At 40.9% G+C, this 16,123-nt stretch overlaps 2 protein-coding genes across 7 annotated transcripts; one reads left to right on the top strand and one right to left on the bottom strand.

Annotated features, from left to right (window-relative positions):
• Window positions 1–784: 784 nt before the first annotated feature.
• On the bottom strand, window positions 785–12,428 carry LOC112561264. Of its 3 annotated transcripts, none has more exons than XM_025233636.1 (10): window positions 12,311–12,428; window positions 11,775–11,920; window positions 5,771–7,337; window positions 4,431–4,547; window positions 4,086–4,199; window positions 2,545–2,658; window positions 2,166–2,282; window positions 1,826–1,939; window positions 1,395–1,493; window positions 785–1,152 (listed from the first exon to the last, which is right to left on the bottom strand). In XM_025233636.1, the coding sequence occupies exons 3-10, from the start codon at window positions 6,081–6,083 to the stop codon at window positions 1,121–1,123; spliced, it is 1,020 nt and encodes a 339-aa protein (XP_025089421.1). In that variant the 5' UTR covers window positions 6,084–7,337; window positions 11,775–11,920; window positions 12,311–12,428; the 3' UTR covers window positions 785–1,120. The 3 variants fall into 3 exon arrangements, with proteins under 3 accessions (XP_025089421.1, XP_025089419.1, XP_025089420.1); XM_025233634.1 differs by having other exon boundaries at window positions 12,227–12,367; XM_025233635.1 differs by having other exon boundaries at window positions 5,771–7,332; window positions 12,227–12,367.
• On the top strand, window positions 11,999–16,007 carry LOC112561262 (sedoheptulokinase-like). Of its 4 annotated transcripts, none has more exons than XM_025233631.1 (6): window positions 11,999–12,139; window positions 12,800–13,145; window positions 13,349–13,749; window positions 14,106–14,281; window positions 14,544–14,744; window positions 14,972–16,007. In XM_025233631.1, the coding sequence occupies exons 2-6, from the start codon at window positions 12,912–12,914 to the stop codon at window positions 15,391–15,393; spliced, it is 1,434 nt and encodes a 477-aa protein (XP_025089416.1). In that variant the 5' UTR covers window positions 11,999–12,139; window positions 12,800–12,911; the 3' UTR covers window positions 15,394–16,007. The 4 variants fall into 4 exon arrangements, with proteins under 4 accessions (XP_025089416.1, XP_025089415.1, XP_025089414.1 ...); XM_025233630.1 differs by lacking the exon at window positions 11,999–12,139 and adding an exon at window positions 12,310–12,449; XM_025233632.1 differs by lacking the exon at window positions 11,999–12,139 and adding an exon at window positions 12,614–12,663.
• Window positions 16,008–16,123: the final 116 nt, after the last annotated feature.

Genomic DNA, 16,123 nt, shown 5'->3' with positions numbered 1-16,123 from the left:
CAACGAAAGACAAGCTCACGGGGCTGCTGGGGCCGTAGTTATGAAGCATAGGTAAGTCGTCCTCCTGAGGCAATGGTGAGCTCGTGTCCAACAGTATAAACCGTGCAGATTTCGTAACCGTAGTCACAACGCAGTGACAAAGGGGACATGGTAAAGAAACACAAATAGTCTCCGAGGGGTTTGGGCATCGTCTCATAACTTTGGAAACAAGACTCCTCATTGACTTCTCCATTTTGTCCTGCACAAACGACTTACTCCAACTTCATAGCCACCGCCCATGCAATGGCTCTAATACAAAACATTCGTCCCTTCCTTCGCGACATCTTTTAACACTTTTTTCAGTACATCTTTCGTCAGCCTGTGCCTTGCTTCAAGAGTTGCTTAACCCTTCTCTAGTTAGAAATGTATACATGCAGGAATTCATCTGAGAAGTGTAGTTACTGTTCGCCGGGTGTGTAAGACCTAAACATTAATTTAAATTATACTTTTGTGACATACAGTTATTGTTCTGAATGTGGTGGCATTTGCTTGACATGGAAGTGATTGCGATTTTCTCTATCAGAACTGCATCACGAAACAGAGAGACTTCGCGCAGATGAACTCCTCTCATTTCTCAGACCACAGAGGCTTCCACCTAAGATTTTAACCAGCTTAATCATGGTCATCAATGTGCTTTACCTTAGTCTTCTGTCGTTCTTGTGAGAACGACCTTTTCTTGAGTGTGGACGGGTGAGTGGTAGTGGTAGATTTAAACCTAAGTGTGATTGTTCGAGTTCTTCAGATAACAAAGACAACACAGATCAGGCATCAGCATTAACAAATTTATTTCATTTTCTTTCATTGTTTCCAGTTTGTCTTGGCCGAGCGAAGAACATCTACAAAGCATGTTGTGATGTTGAGCTCATGTTGTGTGCATTTCCTCGGTCACTTCGCTAACGATATTGAGTTATTAAATGTAGATAAAGGCAGTTGACACTTGTACGCATACTTATACTTAACAAAAGCTGATATACGATCACAATTTAATGCTTAGGCCTGGAAAGGTCTTCTTAGTCATCTGTTCCGAGGCAGCGATGGCTCTCGACGGCCCTGTCTGTCGAATGGTATTCCAGACGGTTGTCTAGGGGGAAGATGGCCGACGGGAATCCTCATCTACGGCAGATATCAAACAAATAAGCCAAAATAAATGGAAGAAAAGAAACTTAGCATTGCACGCAAGAAAAGAAAGATCTCATCACCAATATACTTTATTATTAATTAGACTATGATCTCGAGCAGAAACATATTTTGAAAAGTGAATTTCTCAAGAACCTGCACCACGCAGACTCTCAGTTCCAAGAGATACACTTACCAGACTTAGAATGATCTATCCAGACATACACACCGATACATACCGGTGTTAGTCGGGCTTCCCATCCCTTGGTTGTCCCAGTAACGTTGAGGTCTGTTACGTCGTCGAGGGTCGCGTAAACTCGAGTGACCAGTGACGTATCCTAGAGAAAGGACGATATTTAGATAGTCTAGAGTCTAGACAGTGGTGACCTATGACCCTGTCTGTATCTGGATTTGTATCTAGAGTCTAAAGAGGTGGGAAGCTGGGGAGACAGTTGGACCGTGAGAGATGAGATGAGCCGGGGGACAGTCGATGAAGTTTGCATCCTAATAAATGTTATGTCTATGCGTTACAATCTGAGTTGAGTATTGGTGACAAGACATGACAACCAACTGAACACACAAATGATTGAATCCTTAACAAACTTAATCGTCTTCCACCGCTGGCTTGATTAACACAGTTGCTGTTTTAACACACAGACCTGATACATACCGCTATTATCATAATGAGAGGAACTGGTAGGTGACGAACTTCCCTTGCTGGGGGTATCCCAGTACCTGGAGGGTCTGTTAAGACGTCGAGGGTCGATTGAACCCGCGTGAGCAGCTGAGCACAGGAATAATTAAAACTAATTATCTTTTACCAATTGCTTGATTAACACAATTAACACACACACACACACAAGAAGCAGATCCAAAGATTACACTACATGTAGCAGTAGGTGTGACTGCTATTTTTAGACATGAATGTGCATTATCGTGACCTGCAGCCTGCACAGATCGTGACTGTAATAACTGCAGACGACTACTGTTATCCTGGGTGCCTGTATTACCCCGGTAGTTTATGTCTCCTCCAGCATCTCGGATTTGGACTTCAATGTCCGTCTGACGAGCGGGGTCCCTGGTAAGTCGGGATCGTTCAGACAGAGAACGGCTTTGGGGAGCCTCACCTACGGCAGGTATTAAACAGCCAAACAAAATAAATAAATAAAGCTGAGCATTGCACGCCCAAAACACTCATTTATAATTTGCAGTACTATTAATCAGAATATGACTAAAGTAGAAATATATTTTGAAAATTTGATTTCTAAAACAGCTGCAACACGCAGTCTCAATTCCAAGAGATGCTCTTGGTGTTGTTCAAAATGTGATTTTACAAGGTTCACATACACAGTACATAGAACCACACACACGCACACACCTGATACATACCGCTGTTATCAAACAGAGATGAAGTGGTAGGTGACGAACTTCCCATCCTGGCGGTATCCCAGACAGGGGAAGGTCTGTTAGGCCCTCGAGGGTCGACAAAACCCGCGGGAGTAACTGAGCACAGGAATAATTAAAAACTTAATGAATTTAATTACCTCCTACCAATTAACACAGTTAACAACACACACACACACACGAAGCAGTCACTTTAGTCGGCTCGCTCCACCCGACTTTCTCCCTCACACTCAGTCACCCGCCTGTTCACATGTCCGCACGTGTAGTGACTATCAGTCGCACTCACCCGCGTGCGCAACCACAGCTGACAAGGCAGTTGCACAGATTATATAATTATAATTAAAACAGAAAAGCAAATTTTGTTGACATGTAAACAATTACATAATAATAGATTTAGGAGATAATTTGGTCTTACGTCAGTATCTGCACATATGTCCGGACACGCGGTCCGTCCCTGACCCACAATTCACAGTCTTGGAATATAGTAGGTCTTCCTCGAACACGAACTGTCCCTGTTCGTTGGCACTGATAGCACCTCTCGGCTACCTTGCCCTTTGTTCTTGAAGATGAGTACAACTGGCTGCAAACACTCTGCCTACTGAAAGATTTCCTGCCGCTGCCCCGCAACACTTGCCCTCGGCAATGGACTGCAGCGACGATTCTCAAAGGTGGAAATAACTTGTCTGCTGTTCTCTGGCGACGACGACAACTGGACCGGTGGCACGGTGGGGTCTACCAGCCGCTGCCTCGCAAGTCTTGCTGCCGGACGCAGTTAGCGCCCTCGCTTGGGAGAATCGGCCTCTTAGTTACACCACACTCTCTCCTCTCTACACAACCAGACCGCAAGTGCCAGTTCTAAACGGAACGGTCTTCTCTTTCTCAGACCTGCTGCCTGCGACTGAAAGATCACCCAGAGAGCGACGTCTCTGCTGGAAGACGAGGGAAAAAGTCCAGACAACACATCTACCCTAAACTATATACTAATAGAACACGTGACTTCTCACCACCAAATCCACCCGGCCCTGACGCTATCGCTCTAACACTAAGGGAACTACTGCCTACTGAGCTATTCCCCTAACTGCACCATCTTACACCCCCGACCCTGGGCCTCGATCGCCTCCTTAAGTCAAGGCGGCCTGTCGTCCGTTTCCCCTGATCGTCGTCCACCTATAATTATCTACTCCGCTTCGCCCTGTTGTTCTGGCTTGAACCCGGCGGGTTCATGACAACGGCTTTGGGGAGCCTCATCTACGGCAGGCATTAAACAGCCAAACAAAATAAATAAATAAAGCTGAGCATTGCACGCTCAAAACACTCATTTATAATGTGCAGTACTATCAATCAGAACATGACTAAAGTAGAAATATATTTTGAAAAGTTGATTTCTAAAACAGCTGCAACACGCAGTCTCAATTCCAAGAGATGCTCTTGGTGTTGTTCAAAATGTGATTTTACAAGGTTCACATACACAGAACATCCGTACACATATCCAGACATAGAACTACACACGATCACCTGATACATACCGCTGTTATCATAATGAGACGAAATGGTAGGTGACGAACTTCCCATCCTGGCGGGATCCCAGTCCGGGGAAGGTCTGTCAAGCAGTCGAGGGTCGACTGAACCCGCGTGAGCAACTGAGCACAGGAATAATTAAAAACTTAATGAATTTAATTATCTTTTACCAATTGCTTGATTAACATAGTTAAAACACACACAAGAAGCAGATCGAAAGATTACACTACATGCAGCAGTATGTGTGACTGCTACTTTTAGACATGAATGTGCATTATCGTGACCTGCAGCCTGCACAGATCGTGATTGTAACAACTGCAGACGACTACTGCTATCCTGGGTGCCTGTATTACCCTGGTAGTCTGTGTCTCCTTCATCATCTCGGACTTGGACTTCAATGCCCATCTGACGAGCGGGGTCCCTGCTAAGTCGGGATCGTGCAGATGGAGAACGGCTTTGGGGAGCCTCACCTACGGCAGGTATTAAACAGCCAAACAAAATAAATAAATAAAGCTGAGCATTGCACGCTCAAAACACTCATATCTAATGTGCAGTACTATTAATCAGAATATGACTAAAGTAGAAATATATTTTGAAAAGTTGATTTCTAAAACAGCTGCAACATGCTGAGTCTCGATTCCAAGAGATGCTCTTGGTGTTGTTCAAAATGTGAATTTTTAAGGGAGACAGGGAGGGATTTGTTAATTAGAATGCGGGGAATAACCCACCGACGGGCGAACTCACCATCTGCGCACACATTATGCTAAAAAACCCTGAAATTTTGTTATACTGGCTGGATGAACACAATAACTTTATATATATATATGCAGGATTGCTATAAAAGTCCGTGTGCAATTTAGAATAGTTGTAACTTTGCATATGTGATGGAAAGAATCTGTAAAAAGCAATAAATGTAGAAACAATAAATAATGTTTTTTGTTCTTGTTATTTTTTAGCATGTCCACCATTATTTCTAATATAAAGGGTAATACTATTCTGTAGTTCTCGGAAAACATTTTCAAGGTGATTTTCAAAAATACTAGCAATCAAATCAGTTATTCTAGCTTAAGTCATGCAAGTATAGACTGAGATCTCGTTGAATAACAATAAGTTTTCACGTGTCCCCATAAAAAGAAATCAAATGGAGTCAAATCTGGAAAACGTGGAGGCCAAGCACATGGTCCACCTCTTCCAATCCATCTGTTAGAGAATTGTTCCTGTAGAAACTGTCTGACATGCAAAGCAACGTGACAAGGAGCACCGTCTTATAGAAACACTGTATTCTCCATCAGTCCTAATTGTTCAAGTTGAGGAATAAACTAATTTTGTAGCATTTCTAAATAGCTATCAAAAAATAAAATAAAATGGCTTATTACTCGAAGCCATGGGTCAAAAGTGATTCTGAAAAATAAGTAATTTTTATGTTCAATTTTTCAAACTTGTAATTACCAAAAAGACTTACTACATCAAGCTTTCTGATTCATTTAACGAGTTCTTTCTATCACTTACTATTTTAAATTGCACACGGAGTTTATGGACAGCTGTTATGTATATGTTTTTAAAAAAAAAAAAAAAGAAAAAAAAAAAAGAAAAAAGAAGATAAAAAACCAACAACTTCGGAGGGCACATGTTTAATTTATTCCTTGCTACTCCTCGAGGAGCATAGGGCCGCAACAAAGGCACAAGTACTTACCTGGCAACTCTTGAGAATTTGCTTCGTAGTCAGCGGAGATCCTTGAGTAGTCCTCATCTTGTAACGGGACAGCATCACGGCGGTCTCGGTGTGCGGACGAGTGCCTGCGACTGTAGATGCGGGTGGCTGAGGAGACAGCAGGGACGGTGCTGACGATGGAGTGGCAGACGAGCCAGGACGACAGGAGCAGCAGCGCCATCCTCATCAGGGACATCATGGTGATGTAGTCTCTGCGTCGATGTGACGGACACAGACTGACGACGACGACAACCTTTCTTTTATTCTCTCGCACTTCCCGCGAGTGTCGTGACATGGCGGCATTGGGCACGTGGGGAGGGAGGAATTGCAGGTGGTGGTGGTGGTGGTGGTAGGGCGGGCAGTGCTAACGTGTCGTCCTCGAGTGACGAGTGATTTGGGATGGCTCTCCTCACATTCTTCGTTTTCACCTGCCTCCGCATCCTTTGTGGGTGTAATTTGTTTTGTTGTTACATTTAGCTGCTTATTTTGACAATTTCCTGTTTCTCGATTGTGAGACTGGAACAGTGCAACTCTGCGATCGTTACAACGTCCAGTCACAGTGTCGCCTCAGTCATCGCACTATAACCAGTGTCATCTCACAATAGTCACTGAAACACACCTTTACTACGGCCACTATACACAATGTCACCTGGATGTACTTGATGTACTTGGCTACAGAATGAATCTTAGTGACACCGCCCTGCAGTCACTGTCATCTGATTAAACTCGCCAACAGGGCGCTAGCTACTGTAACTCTACTACAGTATTTTTATTCAAGTCATAAAGACAGTACAACCAAGTCGTCTTGGGACAATCCCTAAAGGAATAATGATGCCAGGCACTTACTAAAATTATGCCCTGAAGTTTTCTGTAATAATTGGAATGTAATAATATATATACACTGTTACATTTACTACAAACACGTGACTTCTAAAAATAGACTGATGTGTGCAAGTACAGAGACAACCATGAGCCGTGTCGCCCCGACTATGTGGACCATATATCGCCCCACCTTAGACCACATCATCGCAACATCGCAAGTCATGGACCAGACCCAAGCTAAATGAATGTCCGGACAGTGACACCGTTTCATGTTAACCAAACGTCTGTGTATACAATTATTAATAACTTCTAATTAAAGAGTAATGACGACCAAAGCCTTTTAAAAAATTAATTTAGAGAAAATCAAGTTTAAGAGAGAGATTTTAACCAAACGTCTGCAAATATACATTTAGTACGAGCCCCTAAAGAAAGAATAATGACTACATAGGCTTTTTTTTTCATTAAAAATCCCAATGATTCAAGAGAACATTGCGTTTATGCGTTATTGTGCGAGTCATTCTTTGATTGTGTATTGACGAATGGTAATTTTCGTTTGGTAAGATATAGTGGCTGAACTTGTTCAAACAACGTATGAGTCTGTTGGTAATATTTGCCGTTAATAGCTACTCCTGTCATAGGTGACTTCGTCTTTTAGGCCTGGGTCGACTTGACTTTCGGTATTGAGACGATTCCGCCTGCATGGTTCCTTTGCAGAACTTGTTCTGACCTCAAGAAAGAAATAAAAATCAGTCAGGAATAGGGTTCCGTTTACCCTACAGGTCCAAACCCTCTACCCCTCCCAATCAGCCCTTTACTTATCCATTCATAGAGGGACCTTCCTCTCGCTCTCGAGACAGAGAAATATATACTCTAGTGATTTTTTGGTCATCATCGTGCTGCATGTATACTTTGTGAACCAAGGATGCTCTTCTTCTAGCACCTGTACTTTCCTCGACACCTCGAGTACTTATTTTAGGTGAGTGACTAGATGGGTTTCCAGACACAAGCCCCCGCGGACCTAGAAATGGTCATTTTGCTCCCTAGCCACGAGACAGAGTTTTGAAACAACACGCTCATAAAATTGAAAGCTGTGGCTTTGTGTTGAAAAATAAGTACATCAAGGCTATGGCCAAAGGAAAAAGCTAATTAATTACCTATGAATGACGTCACACACCCCTTACATAATGTGTACACGTGGGTGTTTGTATCTTGCACAGGGGTATTTGTTCACTTGTTATTCGCTCAGATTTAAAAAAAATCAGTTTCTTGTAATAACTAAACTAATAATTTGAAATACAATTCTCTGGAGTTGGTTTTAATGCTCTTGTATCGAGAATATTTGCTCTGCCTGATAAATATGTTTAATGGAAGGAAAAGGAAATGATATAGAAGAAGAAGAAGAAGAAGAAGAAGAAGAAGAAGAAAGTTATTAAAAGAAAGTTTCTAGCGGGTGTTCCTGCTATTAGCAAAACAAAGAACGGATAAAGTACTCAACGCGCAAGGACACACACACACACACAATTTGCAGCAAAATGTACAATTATTAGTTGAGGTTTTTAGTGGCATCACCCCAGTACAACTGCCACTAAAGTTCTGCTTATGAAAAAAAAAAAAAAAAGAAAAAAAAAGGAAAAAAAAAACACTGAACGTCCTAACTCTGATCAAATTAATTAATGGACTAGTAAAGGTATCTAGCGATGCTCAGTACGAATATTACCTGGTGGTACAACTAGCACTAAGAATGTTGTTGCTGCTACCTCCGCCACCACCAGTGCTACTACCACCGATACTACCACAACTACCGTCAAAGAAGAAGATAAGTCTAGAAAGGGGTAGTTATATCCTGTTTGTAAACGCTCGGTCCACACCAGATAGCGAGCGCAAGAAGTTTCTATTGAAGGAGAGATAAACATTGCCGTTATTCCACCTGTCCACAGGGCTGGGCGTCGGGGATTTTCTACCCCTATAGTGCAAAATCGCCGCAAGGTGGAAGCACTTTCCTACTAAATAAACCAACTAACCAACGGTGTTAGTCGGTTTCTTTCCCATATGGTACCATCTGAAATGGCATCTTTTGTGTGTATATTGTTTAAAAATTTGAAACAAACATCAATATAAAAAGACTCTGGAACAAATGCACCCACCGGATCCAACCTAGTACACGAATGTTGTCGATGGTGAAAGTAGTTTTGCTAGGATGGGAAAAACTATTCACACAACCCTACAAACTAACACTGAAGATGTATAATCAAAAGCGTGCGTACGCGCACACTTACACACATTCTCATCCTTCAGGTTTCGCTGCCCTTTTGTGCCCCTTCCTCTCCTTTACCTCCCACTCCATTCTTACAAAGCAACAGAGGTTATTGTACCTGCTAGTGCATATTATAACAATACTCTACAGTTTATTTGAAACTTTGGTTGTCATAAATCAACAACAACTGTCTTTTTGTTTGTGTCAGGCGAAACAAAATTGTGCGGAACTTGAAATTTTAACGTATCAAAACTTCTTCATCTTATTAAAAGCTTCGGTTGCGGTTGTGGAAATCTTTACTAGCCTCGATTTATGTCGCAAATCAAGTGACACAAAGAACTGTCTGTCATAAATATGGGCTTGTGACAGGAAAAACTTCAATCCGAAAAGGAAGAGGATGGTTAAGGGGAGAATGCACTTCTCTCTCTCTTTTCTCTCTCCTGGCCTTGATACAGACTGAGATGCTGGTACAACTTAAAAACCAAACAGTCGACCAACCATCCTGCCCTCCTACCTACCTTTAATGCACACACACACACAATCAAACTGGATTTAAGTAGATGAAAATATAGTGACTTTATTCAGGGAACACTTATCATTACGATTTCTAAAAGTACCAATTAACTAAAATATGGTCAAGTCTGAATTCCTTAAAGACGAATTCTCTCTTAGTTTTATAGCAATTTTGGTTGTTTTAACCGAATAATATATAAAAGGAAACTATAAAAAAATAGGATTTTTTCAGTTGATACTTCGAAAATCATTTCATAACAAACAGATTATGTTCCGACCCACTTTGTTCTAAATTATACAGAAAAAGGCCGCTGCATCCATAAAACATCCCCCTTCACCTTCACGTATAAAAAATGCAGAAAACATCTAAAGTGCAGAAACTTTCATTTCCTTAATAAAAGTTTATTGAAAACAACTTTTTTATGTAGGTCCATATTTAGTCATAAACCTTGGTACAGTGTGACATGACTGAAATATCAATACATCGTAGGCTGTGTCCCCCGTATAAGGACATCTCTTGACCGACGTTTGACAGCTGTCATGTATTGACTGAACTGTCGCCTCTGTGAGTGTCTTGACCGATGTTTGACAACTGTCATGTATTGACTGAACTGTCGCCTCTGTAAGTGTCTTGACCGATGTTTGACAACTGTCATGTATTGACTGAACTGTCGCCTCTGTGAGTGTCTTGACCGATGTTTCGACAACTGTTATTATTGACTGAATTGTCACCTCTCTGACTTGACCAGTGTCACCTCCACATCTTGACTGAACTGTTGTCACCAAGTTTTGACTGAAGCGTCGCCTTACCTTTCTTCTAGTTACATTTCTGATAAGTGCATGTGTCTCTGATAAAATGACAAATCATGTTTCATGCAAACGCAAGAAGTCTGCATTTTTTCCGAAGATCGATTTCAGAAAGGTATGTGAGTCAGCAACAGTGGCTGATACTCACAGACCGGATGCTTGCACACCATGGAATGCATTAGTCCAAATCAGTCGCAATTAAATAATTGATGCTGCAATGAAAGGCGCACGAAATCATCGGCAGAAGCTAGCACGCTCAAATAAATATGGTCATTACGAACATAATGAGAGCTCATTATCCCTCTTCATAAAATTGCAGACAATTTTTGTTTTAGTAAAAGCATAGTGTGTTCGCCAGGTCACTCATCTTAGGGCAGACAACAATACGAACTGGAATATTTCCAAGAAAGTAATGAAGACATTGTCTGGCAGTATGTATTGATTATGTTGTTCTCCTTTCTGTTCCGTGACTGTCGATAGAGGCGGATGAGAGAGAGAGACTGGAAGTTAAAGTGTTTTACGCCATACATAGCTCTCGAACAACGCCCATCTCTTGTATCACTTTTCATGACACACCAGTAAAACAAAGGTACGTATAAAAAGGCCAAGGTTGTGTAGTCAAGGTTGTCGGAGAGTGTGGTGTTAGAAATATCACTTATCTCTAGACCAGCTTTCGGCAGGGCAATGCCCGTTTCATTACCCATGCTGTGTCAAAGACCAGTCCACCTCCATGGTTTTGAGAGTATTTGAACCCTTTTGCGACTTATACGTACTGCAAGTGTATGTTGAATGTATGGAAGAATGGATGAGAACATTAGATGGGAAAGGGTTAACTGTGACAGAAAGTGTATGGTGAACCTGGTTCACCAGTAGGTTTTGGCGGGAACGAGGTAGGAAATTTACTGAGGTCCGGGATACCAAGGGAAGAAGACCTGCCTGAGTCACATGTAAATCTCCCGAAGATCGCCTTTGGGCCAGCACCCAGCAGAACTTGGGCTAGAAGCACCGTTAGCCCGTCACGTCACCGTGGAGTATTCCATTGCTCTAACCACTAATAAGCTCTCCGCTTCCCAGACAATTCTAAACTCGTATGTTAGTGACGTAAAGATTGTGTATTGTAGATAAATGTCGTTTTAATGTGTTAACAATAGTACAATACACTCCTTGTCCTTGAAAAAAAAAACTATAGTATTGGACAATTTGTGTTTTACTTTTAAGCTGTGTACATACACGAGCTAATATAATGCCTGTGGTTGAGCATGAATGTACATGTGTATGTGGAGAATACTATTTGGGAACTCGATTAGTTAAAACTAACAAAAATAAGCCTTTCAGCCTCTCACTTCCGATTACAGACTGATAGAAAATATATATCACAAACAAGCACACTCGAATTAGGTATTTAGTGGGGTGTTGGTCACCTAATTCTTTTTTTTTTTTTTTTTGTGAGCTAATGATGGAAAGAAGTGTGATAGCTGAAATGTTTAGACGGCACGTACCTACCCGATCACCGAATAATAGTAGAAGAGACAGTAAAGAAAAGTGAAAGATCACCACGAATCATGTGAATCTCCATCGCAAGTCACTCACCCCATTCTTCTTCTTTTTTAGCATTTTGTGAAAAATCACATCTTAATGACGAGCGGGGTGGGGCAAAAAAGTATTCCCTGTTCCACCCACCGCGGTAACTGCATGCATGGTACTTGTATAGATCGTTTGATCCCTTGCTTGCAGCCCTGTCGTGAATTAATCAGCTCGTCAATTCCAAAATAAACAGTTCATGCATCTTTTCTTTGTTATCAAGTATAACTAAGCAAACACACACGTACACACCCTTGCTGCTTCAGACGCGTGCTCACATTCTGTTATCTGCAAAGCGTAGCAGTTGTCATTATGTCAGTGACAACCTGCGGGGTCGTGTCATGGGTCCACTTGTCGTCTGTAGCACACTACAGGTAATTTGTCTGTTACAGAGCTTGCTTATAAACTGACTACTCCATCAACGTTTAATATTCCCACAGATAAGTCACGAGTCTACGTACAAAAGTTAAAGCCTTTTTTTTTCTTTCCTCCGCCGCAGCTTAAGGATGAAGAATAACGTTTAGAACGATAAAATCAATAAATACTGCAGCAAGAAGATGTCTGCAGTGCTTTCCTGGAAATGCTAGCACATTTGTGTGCCCTCTGGATGTGTGAGGAAGACAGAAAACTGTAGGTTGTCGACAAATTAATGTACAAATGTCGTCTGCCATTTTATAAAGGGAGGTAAGTAAGTCGCTTGATAAATCTTTTATCACTAACGAAATTTTCGAAAGGAGAAGAACTGTGTTTATTCTTAATTTAGAATTCCCATTCGCAAAAAATATAAATTTAATGCCCTAGCAAGTACCTAGTATTAAAATATGCTAAACCTAGTTGGTTTGTTACCTCCCCTGCTCATGGATTATCGCGATGCAGGAGGACGACAGAAGAGACACAGGTAACCGCGCCCAGTGCCAGTGATGCCTGACATTCTGCACACGTGCAGTTTAAACATACTGCCTGTCAATAAACAGGGAACCAGCGCTATTTTGGTAAGCATTCGACTGACTGGCGCTGTCATATATCTGCTGCAGCTTCTGCAAGCAAGAGAACGCAACTGCGAGGCTGCCTTGTGGACTTGTCTTTGGACGAGGGTGGTTGTACCTAGTGTGCTTTGCGAAGTGACTACCACAGGAGCTTGATAACATGGATGCAGGAAAGGCTTCACAGTCGTATGCCATGGGAATAGACATCGGCACGACTTCTATCAAAATCGCAATTATTGATGCATCAGGGGAGGTGGTAGAGAATGTGACTACGCCCTCACAAGCAGCAGTAGTCAGCGATGTCGGTGACCTAGGGGCCGAACAGTGCCCACAAGCTGTTTGGTCAGCATTGCAGGCTGGGATGCGTCAGCTGTCCACTCAAAACCAAGTTAAGGTAACAAAGTTACATGTAGTATGCATCCATCTATCTTGTGAAATCTGATTAATCTTTATTAGTCTTTATACTACATACTACACGTAAGTAGTGTGCAGTAGAAGCTGTAATATAATTTCTGCTCTCTGATGACAGTTCATGTTTTTCAAAGACTGTTTTATATATATATCAAGCTTATGTTAAATTTGATCTTTTTTTTTCAGGTGCAGTGCATTGGCATCTCAGGCCAGATGCATGGTGTTATGTTATGGCAGCATGGACAGGCATGGGAATGGGTTGATATGCAGGCACGTAACATCAAGTTGGACAATGTTAGCAATCTGTACACATGGCAAGATCGCAGGTGTACTCTAGAGTTCCTGTCTTCACTGCCCAAACCAGATCCATCCTCAAAAGTGTCAACAGGCTATGGCTGTGCAACTTTATTTTGGTTGCTGAAAAATAAACCACAGTACCTTGAGGAGAGACAGTTTGACTGCGTTGGTACTGTTATGGATTTTGTGGTTGCAGCCATTTGCGATTTAAAGCGACCTGTGACTTCAAACCAGTTAGCAGCAAGCATGGGCTACTACAATATCCATTCTGGAAAATGGGATCTTGATATGTAGGTAACAGTTTGAAAGTACAAACATGCCTGCAACACACACTCACATGTGTATATAGACAAAGTTTTCAGATGTAATATGGTGAAAAAGATGATGAGTGAGGTTTATTTAATTACCATTTGTACCTTAGCCAAAACAATTTTAACAGATATACAGATTGATTAGCTAAATTTTTTAAAGTCAATATGGTACAGTATATTTAATTGATTGAAAACAAAATGCATGAAATCAATTTATGTAAGTCATCCATGTAGCAGGTGTTTGGGTGGAAGAAAGACATGAAATAATTTGGGTGACGGTTGTTAAAAAATTACTGGATTGTGAAATATAAAACTTAAAATTTTTTGAAATACAGCTTGAAGGAGAGTGGGTTTCCTGTATCTATGCTACCAGAAGTGAAAAATGCTGGCACTATGGCAGGGCATTTACATCAAGGCTTGCATCATGTGCCTGCAGGAACACCTGTTCTAGTTGCCATGGGTGACATGCAGTGTGCTGTATTTTCTGCTGTCCAGCAATCAACAGATGCAAGTGAGCCAGGAGTCATGTAAATTTTGTCTTCCACTTGTGTGTTTAGAACGTTTTGATGAGAAAACCCATCAGATTTACTCTTGAATTGTTTTCTGTGAATGTTTTTATTATTTTCATATTTGGCTTTGCTGTAAAATATTTTGGCACTGTTAAAGGATTATTTTCATAACATTATGACGTGCAAATAGTTTTGTGGCAATTTAAAAATTGTGGAAGATTTATTTGATAAAAAATAATAATCGAGAGTAATGTTATTTTTCAGTGATGAACATCAGCACCTCCATTCAGATCAGCACAGTTGTGGAGGACATTGGTCAAGCCAAGTCTTTTGCAGACTGCTGCCCAGCACTTGATGTTGTCCCTTACTTCAATTCAAAGTTACTTGCAGTTGTTGCGGGACTGAACGGGGGCAATGTTATTGATTGTCTGGTTTCAACGTTGAAGCAGTGGCTGAAGGATTTAGGTAAAGGCAATTTCTTTCTAGTTTCTTGAATAAATAACAATGGTGAACATGAGCATTAACAAATTGTTTGAAAAGTGTAAGCCCAAGATGTTACAAATTTTATCGTTTTAAAGAGAAGTACTAAATACTATTATAGTGAATAATCATCTTTTTTTGTTGAAATAGTTTTGTGTTCTAGTATTATCATAATATCCATTGTCAATTTTAAAAAAAAATTATTCTTCCAGATTTGGATGAATCTATTCCTGACAAAATCTTGCTTGAAAAAATGTTGTCACTTGGTAAAGCCAGTTCACCATCAGGTTCCCTGCAGATAAAGCCTACTGTGTTTGGAGAACGTCACGACCCACACATGCTTGCTCAGGTCTTGGGGATCAGTCCATGTAATGCTTCACTTGGTGCAATTTTCAGAGCAGTTTCAGAGGGCATTGTGGACAACATTTTTCATCTGATGTCTCCAGAATTATTGGCTAAGCATGGAGTAAGTAGAGTGATTGCCTCTGGTTCAGTTTTGTCTCAAAATTCTCTGGTCCACAAAAGGCTGGAAGACACTCTAGGTGAACATATGGAGCTTGTTCATGGCAATGCTAGCGATTCAGCATTTGGTGCAGCTAAAGCAGCACTGGTGGCTGTGGGGGACAGTGAATAAGACAACAGGCTGCACATTTTGAGCTAGAAACTTGAACATCTAGCCATTATTTGTGTCTAAGTAAAAGTTGTGTGATGAATTATAACAAAGAAGAAACCTTATCAGCATTGCGATGAGTTATTTTATTTGCTAACATTCCTTTCAATGCTGTGAAAGATTCAGTGTTAGAAGTAGTTTATCAAAATGTGTCATTGTTATCCGATGCTAAACAAAAAAAAAAAACAAAAAAAAACAACCGTCTCGTGGGAAAGCACCCACATTTTACATTCACTGTGCTTTTTTGTTTTTGGTTTATCAGTGTAAGTGTCACTTTTCAGGTTTAATGAAAATGATTTTTTTTCAATCCCAAATATACTCGCACATTGTTCATGCATGGATTCAGTTGTATAAACTGTAAAACTAGCTATTAGACAGGTAGTTACAGAAGAGACAACAACTTGAATTTGTATTGACTCATAAACACAGTCAAATGCTTGTAGATGATGGCATCATCAACATAATAAACATGCTCCTCAGTGAAATGAAGGAGTATTGGTGCATCAATAATCTCGATGTATTAACAGCTTTTTAATATTTGATGGGATGTAATAAATAAAGAACATTTTGAAAATCAAGATGAAAGTGAAGAGTGCCCATGTTTGTTTTAATCTTTATTTTTACACGAAGTGCTTAATTCTTGATAATGCAAGTGAAGTGCATCACTTTTCATCCACACTTTGAAAAGACAAAG

This window comes from Pomacea canaliculata, linkage group LG4 (assembly GCF_003073045.1).
Source record: "Pomacea canaliculata isolate SZHN2017 linkage group LG4, ASM307304v1, whole genome shotgun sequence".
NCBI lineage: Eukaryota > Metazoa > Mollusca > Gastropoda > Architaenioglossa > Ampullariidae > Pomacea > Pomacea canaliculata.
The sequence above is the reverse complement of the archived record's forward strand: the minus strand, read 5'-3'. Positions and strand labels throughout refer to the sequence as shown.